Raw genomic sequence first — 19,119 nt, 5'->3', positions numbered from 1 at the left:
GTGTTTCGTAAAGTTAACACTAAACTTTATGAAACACATTAACAAATGGCATAAAACGTTAACACTTAACTTTACCAAAAACTTAAAATTAAATTTTTTTTTATCTTATTTTGATTTTTACGGGTTTTTTTTTACTTTTTTATACTTTACATTTTTTTTACAAAATTTTAATTTCTTCACCACCGAATGTCTGCCAGTCCGTTTACAGAATTTATCAAACCATCCCCGAGAAGCCTTGAAATCTTGGGTTGCCATTGATGTCCCTTCTCCTACGTCGTCTTCGGCCTGGACAATCAAATCGCCGAAAATAGGGCTGGCCTTCTGGCAGATTGCTGTCTCGGTTATCGTATCGCCAGCGATTTCTTTGTCCTCAATCCATAGAAGAAGCAGCCTCTCCATCTCATCATGCACGTGGCTCCTCTTGTTGGACAAAATAGTCATGCCCTTGGAAGGTGTAGCTGCTTTGATGGCTTCCTTCTGCTTAAGGATGGTCCCTATTGTCGACGGATTTCGGCCTTATTCCTTAGTGATCACACTCAACCACATGCCAGCTTCATACTTCTTGATAATCTCCATTTTTGTCTCCATAGAAAGCATCCTCTTCTTTCCGTGAACTTCAGCAACTTTCTTGGGACCCATGACTATACTGTGTGTAATTAAATTATGTAGTATACTAAGTAAGTTCTCACACAACACGATAAAGTAGTACAACGAAATCACTAACACAAATTTACGTTAGCAAACGAAATCGTATATGTAAACGAACGAATTCTGCGTGCGTACGATAACACTGGTGCGAAGCAGTGGCTGAAGAAGAACGCCTTTACGTAGAGCACGATGGGAGAGATGCTGACCAATAGGAGAGCAGGATCTTATGGCGGTGACTAGCATCAGGAACCAATGGGAGAGTGGGAGGATGGTGGCGAGTCTACTCAGTTGGCGGCGCGCAAGTTTTAAAATTGTTCTCAGCAGTCCAGGTGAATCTCGGGACTTTACACCAACAACTTTTCATAACCTGAATTATTTTTGTATGTAGAGCCAAAGAAATCTTCGTTTGTTCCGATACGTAATACAAACCCTCGGTCCTTTAACAATAGGAAGGTAACTAGCGGCAGCTGGGACGGTCGTAAGCTTCGAACAAGGGGAAGAACGGTAGTTAACTGCTTGTCCCGATCGTGCGCGCGCTGCGCGACCGAGAGGTGAAGAATCACTTTTTGCTTTCGGCCGCGGGTGTGAAGGACGTGTTCGTCATCGCTCTCTGCCCGCTTCATCGTCGATGCTTTGGTTTATATTGTGTTTTCTACTAATGGTTTGGTTTGACTTGAAATGAACTGTAAGCACACTGTTTTCATTTTCATTACTTAATTATGAATCAACATGGAGCTATCGCCGTAGAGACGGCGATTTCCGCTCTTTTCATGAATTGAACCCTTGAATTATGTCTCGGTGCCGAGGGCGGGCGCACTCGCGCCGAGTCATGTTATTTTGGGTCGAAAGTGTGTAATTGAAGTATGTAAGTACTCTTTTTCATTATATTTTTGCCCTGTGCGTTCGTTGCCGGAGAGCTTGATTGCGCTCGACAAGAGCCTCTTATTTTGTATGAATAGAATGCAATGAAAGTGGATTCGCAATGCAGTTTTCTTTTCATTTCATTATTAATTGCATCAAATTTAATTTTGGATCAATTTCCGCTCTTACCGGGAATTAATCCTTACGATTTATTGCTGTGAAAGTGAAAATAGCAAGTGCCAGTATTGTTCATTTTCATATATAATTTATGATAGCATCATATTATTATGGATCAAGTTTCCGCTCTTACCGGGAATTGATTTTTCCCTCTTTAAGTTCTATGAAGTGAATCGCAAGTGCAGTATTCTGTTTCATTTTCATATTACTTTTCACTGCTGTGAGGGGTAAGGGGAAGCGAAGGTCTGCCAGGAAGTCGTTCGGAAAGCTCTCCCGCGACCTCCCCTTGGTATCCGATTCTTCGTCTTCTTTCCTGCCCCCCCCCGCTCAGCTTCCTCGTATTTTGTTTTTGGGGTCTTCCTTCCGTTCGGGGTGGGGCATGTCTCCCCCCCCCCGTGCGTGAGGGAACCCCTCTTACTAATCTGTCTGTGCTACCGCAGGTGCTACATCCGTGGGAGACGACCTTGGACAGGTATGGACCACTGCGGCTGCAGGGCGTGCCTAGCATCCACGATCTGCTGCAGAGTCTAGCGAGGTCTGGGGCGGTGACCTTGGAGTGGTCTCCACTACAACCTTCACGGCCGCTTATGCTGCTTCCCCCCGCTGGTCTACACTCCCCATGCTGTGTCGGTGACGCCGTCTGCCGCTTCTAGGGCCGGTCGCCGCCGTACCGAGGAGGGGTATGCCGCCGCCGCCTGTGTTTCTTCGTGTTGCCTGCCCCAGACTTCCGCTGTTCCAGCAGCTCGCCCCTGGACCGGCCGCCAGTACCACGCTGGCTGCCGATGATTCTACGAGGCGATGGCTGGGCCTGCCGTACCTGTCGCTGATGTGGTTCCCGCTACTGGCTTGGCGTCCCTTCTTGTGTTTACCGCTGCCGCTGTTCCTGCCGCTCCTGAGCTGGTTGCTGTTCCTGTCGCTCCTGGTTCCTGCGCCTGTCCATGCTGGTCCTGCCCATGGTGGGTCTTCCCCAGTCCCAGGTCCTTCCGGACAGGTGCAGTCGGGCCGTGTTGCTTCGGCAATAGGCCCGACTCCGGCCTGGATGGAGGACCTGACGACTGTCCTGCGTGAGCTGACGAAGAAGAGGAAGGTGTCATCTTCGTCTTCGTCTGTTGCTGCCTCTTCCCCTTCGACTTTCTAAGGCCCATAAGCCGAAGAAGAAGAAGCTGCTCCCCCCCCTAAGAAGTCTCCTTCGGGAACTTCTAAGGGCCCGTCCCACCCCGGTGGGACGGGGGGTCCTTCTGCTGGTCCTCCTGCTGCGTCCTCCTGCTCCTTCGGGAGGCGGGGGCCCGTCTCCCCTTCCGTAAGGAAGAAGGATAGACGCGGGGAACCCTAGAGGGAGTATCGGTTAGCTCTGGTACTTCCTCGCCTGGTGCTAGCGGCGATGCCGCTACGCCAGGTTCCGGCTCGGTCTCTCGTTCGCGGGAGATCCCGAGTGTACGCTCTCCTCGGGAGACCGTGCAACCAAAGTTTCGGCGCCAGAGTTCGCTCGGCGCCAAGACCACGGCACGGAGCAGAAGGCTGGCTAGACAATCCGCTCATGGTGACTCTCGCCATGGCCAGCGGCCGCTCTCGCCAGCGACCAGCTGGTAACCGGGTTTTGTTATTCCCCCTAAGAAGACTCCTTCGGGAACTTCGAAGGGCTCGTCACATTCCGGTGTGACGGGGGGGTTCTTCTGCTGGTCCTCCTGTTCCTTCGGGAACGGGGCCCGTCTCCCCTTCTGAGAAGAAGAAGAAGACGGGGACCAAGGGTTGTGCTGGGCTACCGCTGGTACACCCTCGCCTGGTCTTGGCAGCTCTGCTGCTAAGCCAGGTAACCGCTCGGTTTCTCGTCCGCGAGAAGTTCCGAGTGTACGATCTCCTTCGTGACCGTGCAGCCAAAGTTAAGACTTCGCCCTGAAGTTCGCTCAGCGTCATGACCGAGGCACGGAGCAGAAGACTGTCGAGAGCGCTCAGGTGACTCTCCGCCAGGCCAGCGGCCACTCTCGCAGCGACCAGCCGGTACCATCGGGTGGACGTGACGGTCTCTGACCGGGCCACGGGTTGAGGCTGGGAAGAGGTCCCCCAGGTCCCCTCGACCGACGGTACCAGCCTCGGCTGGTACCAGCGGTTTGACGTGCCGCAGGAGCTACCGCTCACCGGTCTCACGGCGAAAGCGAGCTCTGCAGGTCTGAACCGCCGCTCCCACAGGGACCGGGCGGATACGGTGACCAGCAGCAGCTCGTCTGACGCACGGGGACCGGGGTCGACGTGCTCAGTCGAGCCGCTCGCCACAGGAGAGAGGCGGAAGGCACCAAGGCCTGCAGATCGATCCCCACCGCGGTTGGTGATCGGCTGCAGCCCCCCACGTACGTGGTCCTGCCAGCGAGCGGGGGGTGGGGGGGGAGCGTCAGGTCTGTCTCTCCACTACCTTCAACTTCCTCGGGCTACACCGGGAAGAGCGAGGTAGCTAGGAGTGATCGTGAGAAGGTGCGCCGTCCACGATCCCGTCACGACGCCGCAACGTGCCACCCCGTATGGTCTTAAGGAACCAACCAGGACGTTACGGCCAAGTGATTGGAGGCGACCGTCAGGGGGAGGGGGAAGAGGGGGTAGCGTCAGTTCTGTCCTCTCCGATACCTTCAACTTCCTCGGCATACGCCAGGAAGAGCGAGGTATATAGGAGTGATCGTGAGAGATGCGCCGCTCACGATCCCGTCACGACGCCGCACGTGCCAGGTTGGTCTTAGGACCAACCAGGACGTACGCGCGAAGTGATTGGAGGCAACCGTCAGGGATCTGTTGCTGGTCCTTCTTCTGAAGGAGGAGGGTCCTGGGAGCTGCTCTTGTTGGAGGGACTGGACGGTCCTACTCCTCAAGACGCTGTAACTTCCGAGATTCAGAGTAACTTTACCCAGGTTATTGCACTGATTCGTCAGCACAACGACCTGGGGGAAGGATCGCCGCTCCCACCAGCAGAGCCCATGTCTCTGCTCGAGTCGTTTTGGGGCCCGAGAGGGAACCCAAACCGACGGTGGGTATGCCGCGATCGGAGCTTGCCTATTCTGTCTTGAACCAGAGTCTCTCGTCTCCGGACAAGAAGCTTCTCTCAGTTACTGGCCGGTCGATCAAGCTACTTCCACCTCCTCTACTGCGACAGCGCGTTTCTACGTGTCTTCGGACACCGTATTTAATACTCCTTCGGTCCTCCTGAGAGGTTTCGACCTCGACGAGGACTGGAATGAGTCGGAGGACGGTATCGGCTCTCTCCTGTCAGGTGTCGATCAGCCCCACCCAGACGACGTTCACAGTGGCGGCAGACCCTTACCTACAGTGAGAGTTCGTAACCCTCCTCGGGGAAAACGTTTTCTCCTGACGATACGTTTTCCCAGACTCTGAGAGGCCATCGCCGCAAGGCGATGGCTGCTCCTACTCTTCTCCAACTGCTAGTTCCACTGGAAAGCGAGCGAGTATCCAATTCCTCCCCCATTCCCTCTCTCCTTACGGCTACGAGGGAAAGGGGAAGGATCCTACAGAGATTTCTCTGTAGGATCCCACGTTGGGGACTGCGCTACCAGGGGGGACCTTCGGGTCCTACCTGACGTAAGCCCCGGTCGTTGAGGAGGGATCCTGCCCCATTCTCGATTTCTACGGGAATCGACGTAGGACCACCCAGCCGACATCGTTTGACGAATTCGGTGGGGGTTTCGCAGACTGCTTAGAATTCTACGGAATTTCTAGCGCATTCAGAGTGTTAGAGTTTCTTACGATCTCCAAACACTTAGGCGAGACCACGGTCCAAAGTGAGCGAGACGAGAATCCCCGATATGTTACACGATAATCGGGAACCTCGCCTATGGCTCGAATTCCTGGAATTTCTAGCATTAGGGAAAGACTGCTGCTGAAAGAAGACTATCTCACAGTAGGCGACCAACCTGGAATAGAGAAGAACGGACGGGAATATCCAGTTTTGGCTGGAACTATCGTCTTAGTATTCTGTTCACCATTGAAGCTTTCCTTCGAGGAAGACTTCTCCTTCACTCTCTTTAATAGAGAACGAAGGTGGTCGATCTCCAATCCTTATTTTGTTTTCTTGAAGGAAAGAATTTAGGATGGAGATCGTTGTTCAGAATCCTACAAATATATACGTATATTAACCTCGCGACATGATTCTGCTAAGACAGTTTGAATGTGGTCCCCGAGGGGTAGGCAGCATATCCTGAGGTTTATTTCTACTACGGATTGCGACTTAGACGAAAAGTATTCTAATTGAACTGCAACCCGGGTTGCTGCAACCTCCCAGGAGTTTCCAGTTTCAATTTTATATACTTATGGTGTTGTCACAACAACACCATTTAAGCTTTTATATTTACCGAAATTCGTTTCGCTTAAATATAATTGCTCGAGCATATCTTTTTATGCTCGGTGGTTCTAGCCGAACGCATTCCTTCGTGGAAAGGATTACTTGGCAACTCAGGATGACGAGTCAGCGACAGCTACTGCGTATTGAATTGCCCGAGGGCATTCAGTATCAGCTGCCGCTTTGAGATAGACGGTTGTTTTAGTCTTTCTCACCTGCTTTGATTGAATAACAACCGTATCTCTGCCCAACAATCACGGACTTAAGTCTCTGATTAACGGGGATTCTCGCATACATGAATGACCATCTACTGCTGAGAAACGCTAGTATTCATCGTCTTCGGTATTGCGAGAATTTTAAACAGAGATATCTATTCTGTAATAGTCTCTTGCTGCATCGTATCCCGATAATGCGAATGATTTTTGCGGAATCTGAGTTTGTCCTCAAAATATCTTGTATTCGGAGGTGTACAATTGTTCATTGTTCACCCCGGATTAGCAGATGTATTGAAAGACATCGCCTACTCCCACACCTGCCAGCTCTACTTCCAAACGTTCAGCCCATGAGAAGCAGTTCTTCAAGCGGCTCTCCCCTGTGTTTCATTACTGAAGAACGCGCTTTCATTGCACAACGGACAGCAATGAAATGGCGGTTAGCGTTTTCAGTCATTTGTAAGCACAGGTTTAGAATCTTGAGATTCCTTCTCTCGATTCAGCTGGAAGACGTAGGTTGCATTCATTGCCTACCTTCGTCTTCAACGTCACATAGTGTTGTTTCTCCTTAAGCTGAGATTCAACGTCTATGAGATTTTCTTGCCATCAGGGACCTCGTCTTTTGAAGGCAATTGACTTTCGCCTTTTGAGCTTATGCATTAAGAGAATCATCGCCACGCCGTCCGGCATCGGTGACTAACAAATATTTTATTTGTTTGGTCTCTCAGCATAACTCTTTAAAGGGCGAAGGTCCACGGGGGGGTGACTTACCCGGATGCTTGGACGAACTTGCCTCTACTGATTCCGAACCAGTCAGTCGGCAGCTGTCAGAGCGCCCGAGTCAGTTACGAACTATGCTATGGACTTAGTTCGGTTGTTCCAGAGCAATCATTACTTCGTCTTAATAGCTTGTCAGTATGAGTACTGTACATCCAAAGTCGAGAAGAGGGATAGGTCATACGACTATTCCCTTCTTTTCGTCTTAGGTAACTGCATGACTTCTCTTGAGAAGTCAAGCACAAAGGGGATGGGGGATTTGTGACGCTCGATTTTCGTACCGATCTTCGTAGCGAAGACTCAGAACCCTTGCGGGTAACTGACGATTGGTTCGAGTCCTTCACAATACCCTCCCTAATGGACGTCACCGCCTCCGATACGAAGGCTATGCTGCTTTGTCCTGTGAAGGTGCGACGGAGCTGTCTGAAGAAACTCGACACCCAGGATGAGTGTGGACGCCTCTTCATCATTCTCTCGCGTTCCGCAAGAACTTCTCCGTGGCGCAGGTAATGAAGGCAGGCGCCTGGTCCAACCGGACCGCATGCACCTCCTTCTACCTTCAGGATATTGCCCACAGTTCCTTGGATCTTTTTCCTTGGATCTTTTTCCTTGGGAACCGTGGTGGTTGCTCAACACGTTGTGTAGTTAACCCAGACCCTCGCAGGCTGAACAGCATCGAGTCCTGGTGTGACCGTAAAAATGGATGAGGAATGAGAAGTGTGAACTGGCTTCCTCGTTCCCATCTTTTTCTTACCCTCTACCTTTGGGTAGAGGGACACGGTCGTCACCTGCTGGGTAAGGACGAGATGCAGTGAGCTACTCAATAGAGCACCATCCTATCCCTTTCAGTAGGGATAGGAGTAAATATCCACCACTTCCTCCAACAAGGGGGAGGAAGTGGATGCCAAATTGAGACAAACCCATCATTTTATGATTGTCTCTTGCAAACAGGAACAAGTTCTTGCTTGCTGGTACGAAGAGATACGCTTGCCCCTCTCTTAGTACTTGGCCCAGAGGTCTGACCATTGATCCTGCGGTGCACACCCCGATCAAATATCGGACAGAGGTTTGGATCCCTCCCTTGGCTCCCTTACGACCAGGGAGGCACTCCAGGGTTGGATGAAAAACCAGTCTGTTCACCAAAAAAGACTCAGATTCCTCCCACCAAAGAGTGAGTCTTCCTATTGTTAAAGACCGAGGGTTTGTATTACGTATCGGAACAAATGACAATTTGTCGAAAATTGCATTTTTCCTAACTATACAAACCTGAGGTCCTTTACATATAGTCCCACCTCATGCCACCCCTCACTCTGCAACTTTTTGCATGGGCCTAAAGCAAAAGTGATTCTTCACCTCTGGGCGCGCGCGGGCGCGCGCACGATCGGACAAGCAGTTAACTACCGTTCTCCCCTTGTTCGAAGCTTACGACCGTCCGCAGCTGCCGCTATTACCTTCCTATTGTTAAAGGACCTCAGGTTTGTATAGTTAGGAAAAATGCAATTTTCGACAAATTGTCATATTTGCATTCGTAACTTGAATTTTCATACAATCAACTTACCTGTCAGATATATATATAGCTAAGACTCCGTTGTCCCCGACAGAAATTCAAATTTCGCGCCACTCGCTACAGGTAGGTCAGGTGATCTACCGGCCTGCCCTGGGCGGCAGGACTAGGAACCATTCCCGTTTTCTATCATATTTTCTCTGTCGCCGGTGGTATCAACATTGTTGTTATTACCTCCTGACTTAGATTCTTATTTCAACCTTTGATCATCGTTTCTCGGCTTTTTGGTGACGTATCTGGATCGTGGTTTTTTGGCATTACGCTTACTGTGGACTGATTTTGGACTTGCTTTTTATTTTTCTCAGTATGTCTGACTCAAATGTGAGTGAGAAGGTGTGTGAATGTAGGCTGCAGGGTGAGGATACCGAAGGCTTCGGTTGATCCTCACACTGTATGTCGTAAATGTAGGGGGTTTCAGTGTTCTTCTACTAATACCTGTCATGAATGTGAGGGATTAAATGCAGAAGAATGGAAGACTTTAACTTCTTATTTGAAGAAGTTAGAGAGGGATAGGGTTAGACGTTTGAAAGGTGAGTACAAGGCCTATTGAGCCTTTGATTGACCCTATATCTAATCCTGATGAGTTGGATTCTCCCTATATGTCGACTTCACAAGCTTTACTTTCAGAATCGGCCTCTGAAATCGCCGATCTGAAAGCTACTATTCATAAGATGAAGTCCAAAATGGCGGACTTACAAGGTAAGGGTAGTGAAAGTGAAATGTACAGTGAAGTGAGTTCTCCCAGTGTTGTGGAGGGGCGTTTGATCGTCCCTGCTACGCTCCCAGGCCTAGACCTCTTCCAAGCTCCCATGCCCAGAGGAGAAGGAAAGTCGAAAGCCTTAAGGAGGTCGTGGGGAATCCCCAACGGTCAGACGTCCCTTCAGCAGGCTCTGTTTCGATTCAGGCTGCTCAGGGCCGCTATAGAAAAAGCGTCCTGCGAGAGTGTTTCTCCTCCTCTCCCTCTCCCTCACCTAAACGAGGGTGGAAGGATTCGGACCTTTCTAGGCCTCTGAAACGGCATTTGAGAGAACCTGAATTGGATTCAAGCCCGGAGCGCTTCTCAGATGAAGCTCCTTCGTCTATTAAAAAGGCGAAGGTGGCGTCAGCCTCACCTTACATGGACGTAGCAGAACGCTTGCCTTCTACTTCTCCCCCGATTGAAGATGACGTGGGAGAAGCTTCAAGGAAAATTCTCCTGGCTGTACAAGAACAGCTAGCCTCTTTGGTGGGAGTGTTAGCGAGAGATCCTCCTCGTAAGAAGGACGCTTCGCTTCCAATCAAAAAGACTCGTCCTCTCTCTCCTGCAAAACGAGAGGCGTCTTGCAGACGTGAAGCTTCGTCTTCCAAACATACTGCAGAAGTTTCGGTTTCTAGATCGAGATCTAGGGAACCCTATGGCAGAGACGTGACGCCAGATAGACGTGAGGCATCTTACAGGCGCGAGGCGTCATACAGAGCGTCATATAAGCGCGAGGCGCCAGCCAAGGTTTTGGCGCCAGTCAGGACGCCAGTTGAGAGCGAGACGTCTTCCAGGCGCGAGGCGTCATCCAGTCGTCAGCAGTCAGACAAATGCGAGGCGTCAGCCAGGACGCTTGGCGGACGAGAAGCGTCATCCAAGCGTGAGGCGTCATCCGTTTATGGAGTGAAGTCTAGGCTTTTGGCGCCTACCAAGAAGGAAGCTTCTCTTAAAGCTCAGACTTTGAAGAGGAAGGAATATCATTCCCTCAGTCCCTCTCCTATCAGGAGTTTGTCTCCCCCAGAGGAAAGACGTCCTGATTTATCTTCAGAGACTCCTCTAGACCCCGAGTTGGAGGAAAACTCGGAAGATGAGTATCAGGGAAGGGAAGGACTTTCTAACTATAAAGTTTTAACAGCCCTGCTTCTGGAAGAGTATGGAGACGATTTGACCCCTGCCGCTCCTCCTTCTCCGCGCGCTCTGTTCTCGAGCGCAAAGGCGAAGAAGTCTTCGTCTTTTCTTTGAATGAAGCCCGCCATTTCGATGAAGAGGGCTCTTCATTCTTTAAATTCTTGGATGGAGTCAAAGAAGGAGTTGGTCAGAACGGTCTTCTGCACGACCCCAGCGAGATGCTGGGTAAACGGGGCATTTGGTATCAGACGGGAGAGAATATGGGCATTTCTCTTCCGTCTTCGGCAGAAGCGGACTTTTCAACCTTAGTCGATGCATCTCGAAGGCAAGGTTTGAACTCTGCCCGTGTGACTTGGGGCATTTCAGAGCTGGATCATCTCCTCAAGGGACTCTTCCATGTATTAGAAGTTTTCAACTTCTTAGATTGGTCCCTTGGGGTGATGTCCAAGAAGGCCCATGATTCGGAAGGACTCGACCCAGAAGTCCTTCTAAGTATTCTGTCTTGTATTGACAAAGCGGTACAGGATGGTTCGTTTGAGATCTCCTCTTTATTTGGAGCAGGTCTTCTTAAGAAGAGGACAGTCTTTAGTGCCTTTTTGACGAAAGCTGTCTCCCACTCTCAAAGGGCAGCACTACTGTACTCTCCATTATCAGACATTTTGTTTCCTTCTCAGTTAGTGAAGGACATTTCTCGTTCATTAACTGAGAAGGCGACTCAAGATCTTCTTACCCAGTCAGCTAGGAAGAAGAAACCTGCTACTGCGGCAGGAAAAGAAAGGACCGAGTACATCGGTTCAGCCCTTTGAGGTGGCCCGACCTCCAGAGCTCCCTCAAGAAGGAAGGCTCCTGAGAGAAGAAGGGTTAAAGGTCTTGCCTTTCGTCCCTTTAAAAAGGGAAAGTGATGCTTCTCTCCTCCAAGCACCAGTAGGTGCCAGGCTCCTGGGATTTGTGGAGTCCTGGGCACGTATCAACACAGACGCTTCATCAATGTCTGTAATAAGGAAAGGATATCTTATCCCTTTCCTGGACAGTCCTCCCCTGACTTCAACACCGCGGGAACTGTCAGCCAAGTACAAGGATCCTGTGCTGAGGGATACTCTTCGATTGATGGTGGATCAGATGTGGGACAAGAGAGCGATAGAACTAGTACTGGATCAAAACTCCCCGGGGTTTTACAATCGCCTTTTTCTGGTTGCGAAGGCCTCAGGAGGCTGGAGACCAGTACTAGACGTCAGCTCTCTGAACAAATTTGTTCAGAAGGAGAAGTTCTCGATGGAGACTTCTGCCTCAGTCCTTGCGGCCATGCGACAAGAAGATTGGATGGTGTCTCTGGATCTCCAGGACGCCTATTTTCACGTCCCGATCCACCCTTCATCGAAGAAGTACCTCCGTTTCATGACGGGGGGAAGGATCTTTCAGTTCAGAGCCTTGTGTTTCGGCCTTTCCACAGCTCCTCAGGTCTTCACAAGCCTGATGAAGAATGTGGCGAGGTTTCTTCACCTCAAAGGTGTAAATATCTCTCTGTATCTGGACGACTGGCTCATCAGGGCCAGATCAGAGAGACAGTGCTTGGAGGACCTTACGTTGACATTAAACCTGATCAGATCGTTGGGATTACTCGTAAACCTCGAGAAGTCACAGTTGACCCCCAGACAGAACTTAGTCTATCTGGGGATTCAGATGGATTCTCGGGGTTTTCGGGTATTTCCTTCGCAAGAGAGAATCGCAAAAGGTTTGCAGAAAGTCTCTCTCTTCTTAGGGAAGGAACAGACGTCGGCGAGGGAATGGCTGAGCCTTCTAGGGACCCTTTCCTCGCTCGAACAGTTCTTCCCACTAGGAAGACTTCATTTACGTCCGCTTCAATTCTTCCTCAAGAGGTCTTTGAGTTAGAAGACCGGACATCTTTCAGACGCCTTTCCCATTCCAGTGGAGATGAGACCGCACTTGGAATGGTGGTTGCCCCCTCTGAAGGAGAACAAAGGAATCTCTCTGAAAATCCAGAACCCAGACCTAGTGTTGTACTCCGACGCGTCGGAGAAAGGTTGGGGAGCAACATTAGGCTCGAAGGAAGTGTCAGGCACCTGGGAAGCAGCACAGGTGTCTTGGCACATAAACTGCAAAGAGCTCTTCGCCGTACACCTGGCTCTGAAGAGTCTAGAACCTCTTATTTCGAACAAAATAGTTTAAGTAAATGTGGACAACACCACAGCACTTGCCTACATTCGGAAACAAGGAGGGACTCACTCCTTGTTCCTTTACGAACTTGCAAAAGATCTTCTACTTTGGACGTCTCAGAGGAACATCTCCCTGCTTACAAGGTTCGTTCAGGGAGAAAGGAATGTGAGGGCGGACAGGCACAGCAGGAGGAACCAGGTCCTTCACACAGAGTGAACCCTACACGAAGATGTGTGTCAAGATCTCTGGTCTCTTTGGGGGACTCCTCATGTGGATCTCTTCGCCACGTTCATCTCCAAAAGGCTGGCAGTCTTTTGCTCGGTCGTGGAAGACCCCAGAGCTCTGATAGTAGACGCCTTCCTGCTAGACTGGTCTCACGTAGACGTCTACGCTTTTCCTCCGTTCAAAATCCTGGGACTAGTGCTGAAAAAGTTTGTGGCTTCAAAGGGGACGAGGATGACATTGATAGCCCCCTTTTGGCCAGCACAAGACTGGTTCACGGAGGTGGTGGAGTGGATGGTAGATTTTCCCAGATCCCTCCCAAGAAGGATGGATCTTCTCAAACAGCCACACTTCCAGAGGTATCATCAAAACCTCCCCGCTCTCGCTCTGACTGCCTTTCGACTATCGAAAGACTCGTCAGAGTGAGAGGGTTTTCTCGTAAAGTTGCAAGCGCGATCGCGAGAGCCCGCAGAACCTCCACTAACAAGTATATCAGTCCAAGTGGGAGGTTTTTAGAAGGTGGTGCAGAACTAAGAAGTTGTCCTCCTCCACTACCTCTGTAGCGGAAATTGCGGATTTCCTTCTATTCCTGAGAGAAGAATCTCATCTAGCTGTATCCACAATAAAGGGATACAGAAGTATGCTTTCGGCAGTCTTCAGGAATAGAGGATTAGATCTGGCATATAACAAGGATCTCCACGATCTCATAAGGTCCTTTGAGACTTCAAAGTCTAAGGAACCGGTCCCTCCTAACTGGAACCTAGACGTGGTACTCAAGTTCCTGTCATCCGAAAGGTTCGAACCTCCTCATCTGGCGTCGTTTCGAGACATCACTAGGAAATGCCTATTCCTATTATCTTTAGCTACGGCAAAGAGAATTAGTGAATTACATGCTCTGCAGGATAAAGTAGGATTCAAGGGAGACTCAGCTATTTGCTCGTTTAAAACCCTGTTTTTAGCTAAAAACGAGAATCCCACGAATCCCTGGCCTAAGTCATTCGAAGTTAAAGACTTATCGAGTCTCGTAGGCAGAGAAGCAGAGAGGTCTCTATGTCCTGTAAGAGCTCTAAAATTCTACCTTCAGAGAAAGCACCAGATGGGAGGCTCTAGGCAAGGTCTTTGGTGCGCGGTAAAAGACCCCACAAGACTGATGTCCAAGAATGCTCTTGCATTCTTTGTGAGAAACGTCATTACAGACGCGTATAAGATCTGTCCTGACGAAGAGTTCCGACTGTTAAGAGTGAAAGCTCATGAAGTGAGAGCAGTAGCGACGTCTCTCTCGTTTCAAAAGAATATGTCACTTAAAAACATCATAGATACGACATTTTGGAGATGCAACTCAGTATTTGCATCTCATTACTTGAGAGACGTTTGTGTGACCTATGAGAAATGTTTTTCTCTGGGTCCTTTCGTATCGGCGGATACGATCCTGGGTATGGGAGCCAACACCAATCCTTAAGTATATACTTACCTTCTTTTTAGATATGTTCAAGAGTCTCTTCTAACAAAAAGGACTTGGTGCTGCACGGGCGGCCGTCTCTGTTGTTTAGTAAAAACTCTTGTGATATCTAATTAGATGAGTATAAATTTTTTTTTTTTTGAAATTTATGTATGTGTGCGTATTGTGCTTTTTGAGTTATGGTTGTTGTGAAGAGTTCGAGGGATAACTCGGAACAATCTTTATTTCTAACATGTGGTTAGGATCAGGTGGTCGGGATTGGTTGTATGCTCCTTCATAAGGTGTATTGTCATATAAGTGGATCAGCACCCATTGACAAAGTCCTTTCAGGCTCTGCCGAGTAAGCGGATAAGACCCCATCGGCAGACCCACAAGAACTCTTGGCCATAGATCATATATCTCGCTAAAGTTTCTTGAGGTGATGCAGACTACTGGGCAAACACCCACGAAGTCTACCACCTATCAGGTAGGAACCAAGGTTTTATTTATACCTACAACATATGTTGTTTACCTGTCTATTCCATAAGTAGCTGTCTCTTACCCTCCACCAAAGGGTGCCAATCAGCTATGTATATATCTGACAGGTAAGTTGATTGTATGAAAATGATATTGTTATGATACAATAAAGTTTCATACATACTTACCTGGCAGATATATACGATTAATGGCCCACCCAGCCTCCCCGCAGGAGACAGGTGGAAGAGAGAAAATATGATAGAAAACGGGAATGGTTCCTAGTCCTGCCGCCCAGGGCAGGCCGGTAGATCACCTGACCTACCTGTAGCGAGTGGCGCGAAATTTGAATTTCTGTCGGGGACGACGGAGTCTTAGCTATGTTTATATCTGCCAGGTAAGTATGTATGAAACTTTATTGTATCATAACAATATCATTTTTCGTAACCTGGGACTTTCGTATGTCGAGGTACCACTGTATATGTTCAGTTACACGTGACACAGAGTAAGTTCATTTTAGCCAGTATGAATATGAGAGTATACAGAATAAAAGACATAACCGCCAGAGAGACACTAACCATAACAGTAATTCTTTAGTACCTTCAGTAATATAACCTTGTACCGTATATGCTAAAGGGGACAAGCTCTTTTCTTGTTCATGTATACTTTTCATATAGTTGTTCAGTTTTATTAATTCACTATTTTGAATGTGAACATCTGATTTGTAACGTCCTTTGTTTATTTCATATACAAATTTTTCCCCCCTTCACTGGCCCATCTTAAGATTAGGAAACCATTGTTATATAATTTTTTTGATAATTTAGTGGGTTTTTTTAGTTAGTATTTAGCTTGAGGTCAGTAATGCAGTCTTGTAATGATATTTTTGATTCAGGTTCTCTAAGTTGTCTGACAATCTGTTGGCATTTGATGTTGACAAGCGATACTGGTCCCGAGTCAATTATCCTAAGCTTCATAACAGCCAGATGTCACGTATTCCGTTAGAGCGGGCTTTTCACACTGCACTTATAGCTGGTAAGTTTTTCTTTTCTTTCCCATTAAATACTGTAATATATCTGTCTGCTTTTATTCATGATTTCTGTTATTGAACAGCTTTGTAATGAATAAACTTCGTAATTAGTAATCAGCCAGTGAATTGTGTTATTTTCAAACAGGGAACTACATGGTGGTTTTTGGGGGTTATATGCACAAACACAAGGAAGAAGAAAAGTGTTACGATGACCAAGTTTATATTTATCACCTTGGCTGCCATGTATGGATGTCTCATCAGCTGACATCACCCAGCCTTTCATGTATGTGAGAAATTGGTTTGATTGTATAGATTTTAAGTTTGCATCAAGCTAGGGATTTATTGTTGACCAAAAATGTTATCCATGTAAATTAGTATTTTTTTGGCTATAAACTTTCTGACAATTACCCAAACAACACTGTGATACCTATATTTTACAGATGTATAATGGTCTAGTTATCTAGCACATTCCACAAAGTATTTGTTAACAACAAACTAGTATTGTTTAAAGGAACAACTAAAAATGTATCTACACGACAAGTGGTAAAATTTCTCCGAGACCACATCTGTCACAATAGAAAGATTTTGAATTTTTTGTGACTTCTTAAGACAGGATGCTTTAATGAAATGAAAATGTTTTTATTCCAGTTCCCTATCCGAAGATACAGGGTGTATATGGGCACAGTGTCTTCTTGCGTGGTGGTAACACCATGGTGGTTGTTGGTGGATTTCATGGCACAGTGAACGGTCATGTTCTGGCATACGTTTTACCTTCTTCTTTAGTGACCCCCTCTAATCAAGAGTTTGACATTGACGAAGCTTGTCGAAAACATGCCACTCAGGTACATCCAGTCATACATACTCTATTTTCTTTCATGACAGGTTCCTTGGTAATACCTAGTAGTTATATTACAATTATTCCTGCGAGTTACTGTTTATTAATTCATGTTATTTTTCTGTTTGGAAATGTATACTGAGAAAGTTTTGATAGAAAGTTTAAAAGACAGACTAAAAAATATTAAATTGTTTATAAAATAGTATTTTCTCTGTTTGCATGTTAATAAGTAGCAAAAAAGTTTAAAAGAAAAACCAAGTCGTAAGTTTGGAATATGACAGTAATATCAGTGTCAATAAATCTGGTAATTGCTTGAAACTATTCCAGTGTTGATATTAGTCCTGTGGAAGTCATGATTTTTATAACATACCAGTATTGATTTTACAACCACTAAAGCTCAAAATTTGTTGCAGGCTTCATGTGTTTCCAACTTGGAATGTGGATGGTGCCCTACAGATATGAGCTGTTACGATCGCACTCGAAGTGCCAACTGTACAAATAATCTTCAGACTACTCATTGTCCAGGACTTTGTGCTTCACTTCACTCTTGCCAGTCCTGCGCTGTACATGGGAGAACAGCACGCAATGGCCCTTGTGTTTGGTGTGTTGAAACTGCCAAATGCCACGATAAAGAAGAGGCAAATGGCGGGCAAGGTCGTTGTGGTTCTCCTGATGACAATCTCTCAGGTCAGGTAGGCTGGTGGGGCCCACATGGCCACGATTTGGACACACCAGAAGATTGTCAGTTGAAAGACTTGAGACCTGGCATCACGTTTATACGTTACCGCCATCCAGTGGATCGTACAAATCCTGATTATGTTGCAATTTTGAATACAACACTTCACTCACTTCCAGACACTCAGGATTTCCAAGGAGCACGTGAGCTGCATACAGGTGGAAGCACTTTGGCACAGTTTATGGGGTTTATTCACCCTGTTGGAGTCCAGTCAACAAAGAACTTGATTATGTATGTTCAACCAGCCCATTTAAATGCATCTTTATGGATCTCAAAGGATGAAAAGCCTAAAAATCTTGAATTGGTGGCTAGTATAGATTCAAAACAAGAGAGTCATGAGACTGGGTGGAGACCAGATGGAGGAGCACTTTTTCCTGTACTATCACGGGATCAACGTTACTTAACAAAAATGGAGGTGCACTTACCACTGAAACCATTATCACCGCAGTCACGGATGATGAGCATTTTGTGGAATGCTCACACAAAATCAAGAGGCATAATGACCTCAGAGTATCTGGAGCCTTTTAGTGTGGGAGGTGCTGCATGCAAACCTCACAATACCTGTCTCGCATGCCTTACAGATGCCAAGTGTGGTTGGTGCCACATCACTTCCACATGTATGGATCGTCAAGATCCCAAGACTTATTGCAGTAACTCATCTCTTACAGATCCTTCAACAAAACACTTTCTGACACTGGTACCTGAGCAGTGTGTCACTTGTGAACAGTATATATATTGCAATGATTGTGTTGGGTCGGGAGTTTGTGAGTGGCTGCCAGATGAAGCATATTGCTCAAGAAAGGGGAGATTTCCTGGTGCTGTTATGGAAATAGGCAAATGTCCAGCCCCATGCCACAAACGAAAATCGTGCACAACCTGCCTTGGTGATCCTGGGAGATGCGCTTGGTGTCAAGAATCAAAGGTAGTGTTATTTGAGATTTGTTCATGTACGAAACAAACCTTCGGTCTTAACATTAGGATAAATACTCAGCGCCAGCTGGAAACCGGTAAAGTTTAAAATAATTGTGTATGCAAGGGACTATTGGCATCTGTGCTTGGTCACGAGACATGTGGAGCCACCCACATACCCCTCATTAACTCGTGACCCCATTAGTAATTTTCTTACCGCCTTCAAGTGAGGACGTGCTTTGCTCCGTCCTTTTAAAACCAGTTTAGTTTGCCCCCCTGTTGTTTTCAATTTGTTGTTTGGAATTCCCAGGTATGTGAACATGAAGCCTTCTCATGCATCGAGACTTCCTGGATATCACAAGAAGCAGATAAACGCCCTGTTATTTTCTTTGATGGTTTCTACGTCGAAGTACTCATCGTGTAGTTATGTCGTAGGTGAAGAAAACTCTTAAGGTACGGTTAATTCGTTACCTGTGCTTTGGAATATCTCATATTCATATGGATTGCCTGTAATCCAAAGCTTTGATGTATTTGGATGTGCTTTGGGAAGTAATTATGACTAATTGTGCTCCTTTCCCTGCGGGGAGAGGTGAGCATTGCCATCTTGTTTTCGTTCCAGATACGTGGGTAGAGAGGATGCAGGTGTGCAGTCGGCGTTAGGCTTATAAGGAGAACCAACCCAAGAAGGACAGTTGATTTGATGTATAACGTCGTGTTGCCACCCAGGATCCCATGTGATGGATGTCCCTTTTATCCTGAAATCCACTGTATGGTGGTCAGATGCGTCGCCATCTGTAAAGAAGCAGATAGTGCAACAAGGCAGCCTTTAATGTCAGGTTGCTATGCCTACGAGAATAACAT

General features: G+C 47.4%; 1 protein-coding gene across 1 annotated transcript in view; it reads left to right on the top strand.

Annotated features, from left to right (window-relative positions):
• LOC135200930 (multiple epidermal growth factor-like domains protein 8) overlaps nucleotides 1-19,119 on the top strand; it is a 141,498-nt gene that overhangs the window by 33,203 nt on the left and 89,176 nt on the right. The window contains 4 exon segments of the mRNA XM_064229708.1: nucleotides 15,644-15,783; nucleotides 15,924-16,061; nucleotides 16,427-16,620; nucleotides 17,027-18,271. Of these exon segments, the coding sequence (XP_064085778.1) occupies nucleotides 15,644-15,783; nucleotides 15,924-16,061; nucleotides 16,427-16,620; nucleotides 17,027-18,271 (1,717 nt within the window).

This window comes from Macrobrachium nipponense, chromosome 27, assembly GCF_015104395.2.
Source record: "Macrobrachium nipponense isolate FS-2020 chromosome 27, ASM1510439v2, whole genome shotgun sequence".
NCBI classification, from domain to species: Eukaryota; Metazoa; Arthropoda; class Malacostraca; order Decapoda; family Palaemonidae; genus Macrobrachium; species Macrobrachium nipponense.
This window is presented reverse-complemented; position numbering and strand designations above follow the sequence as displayed.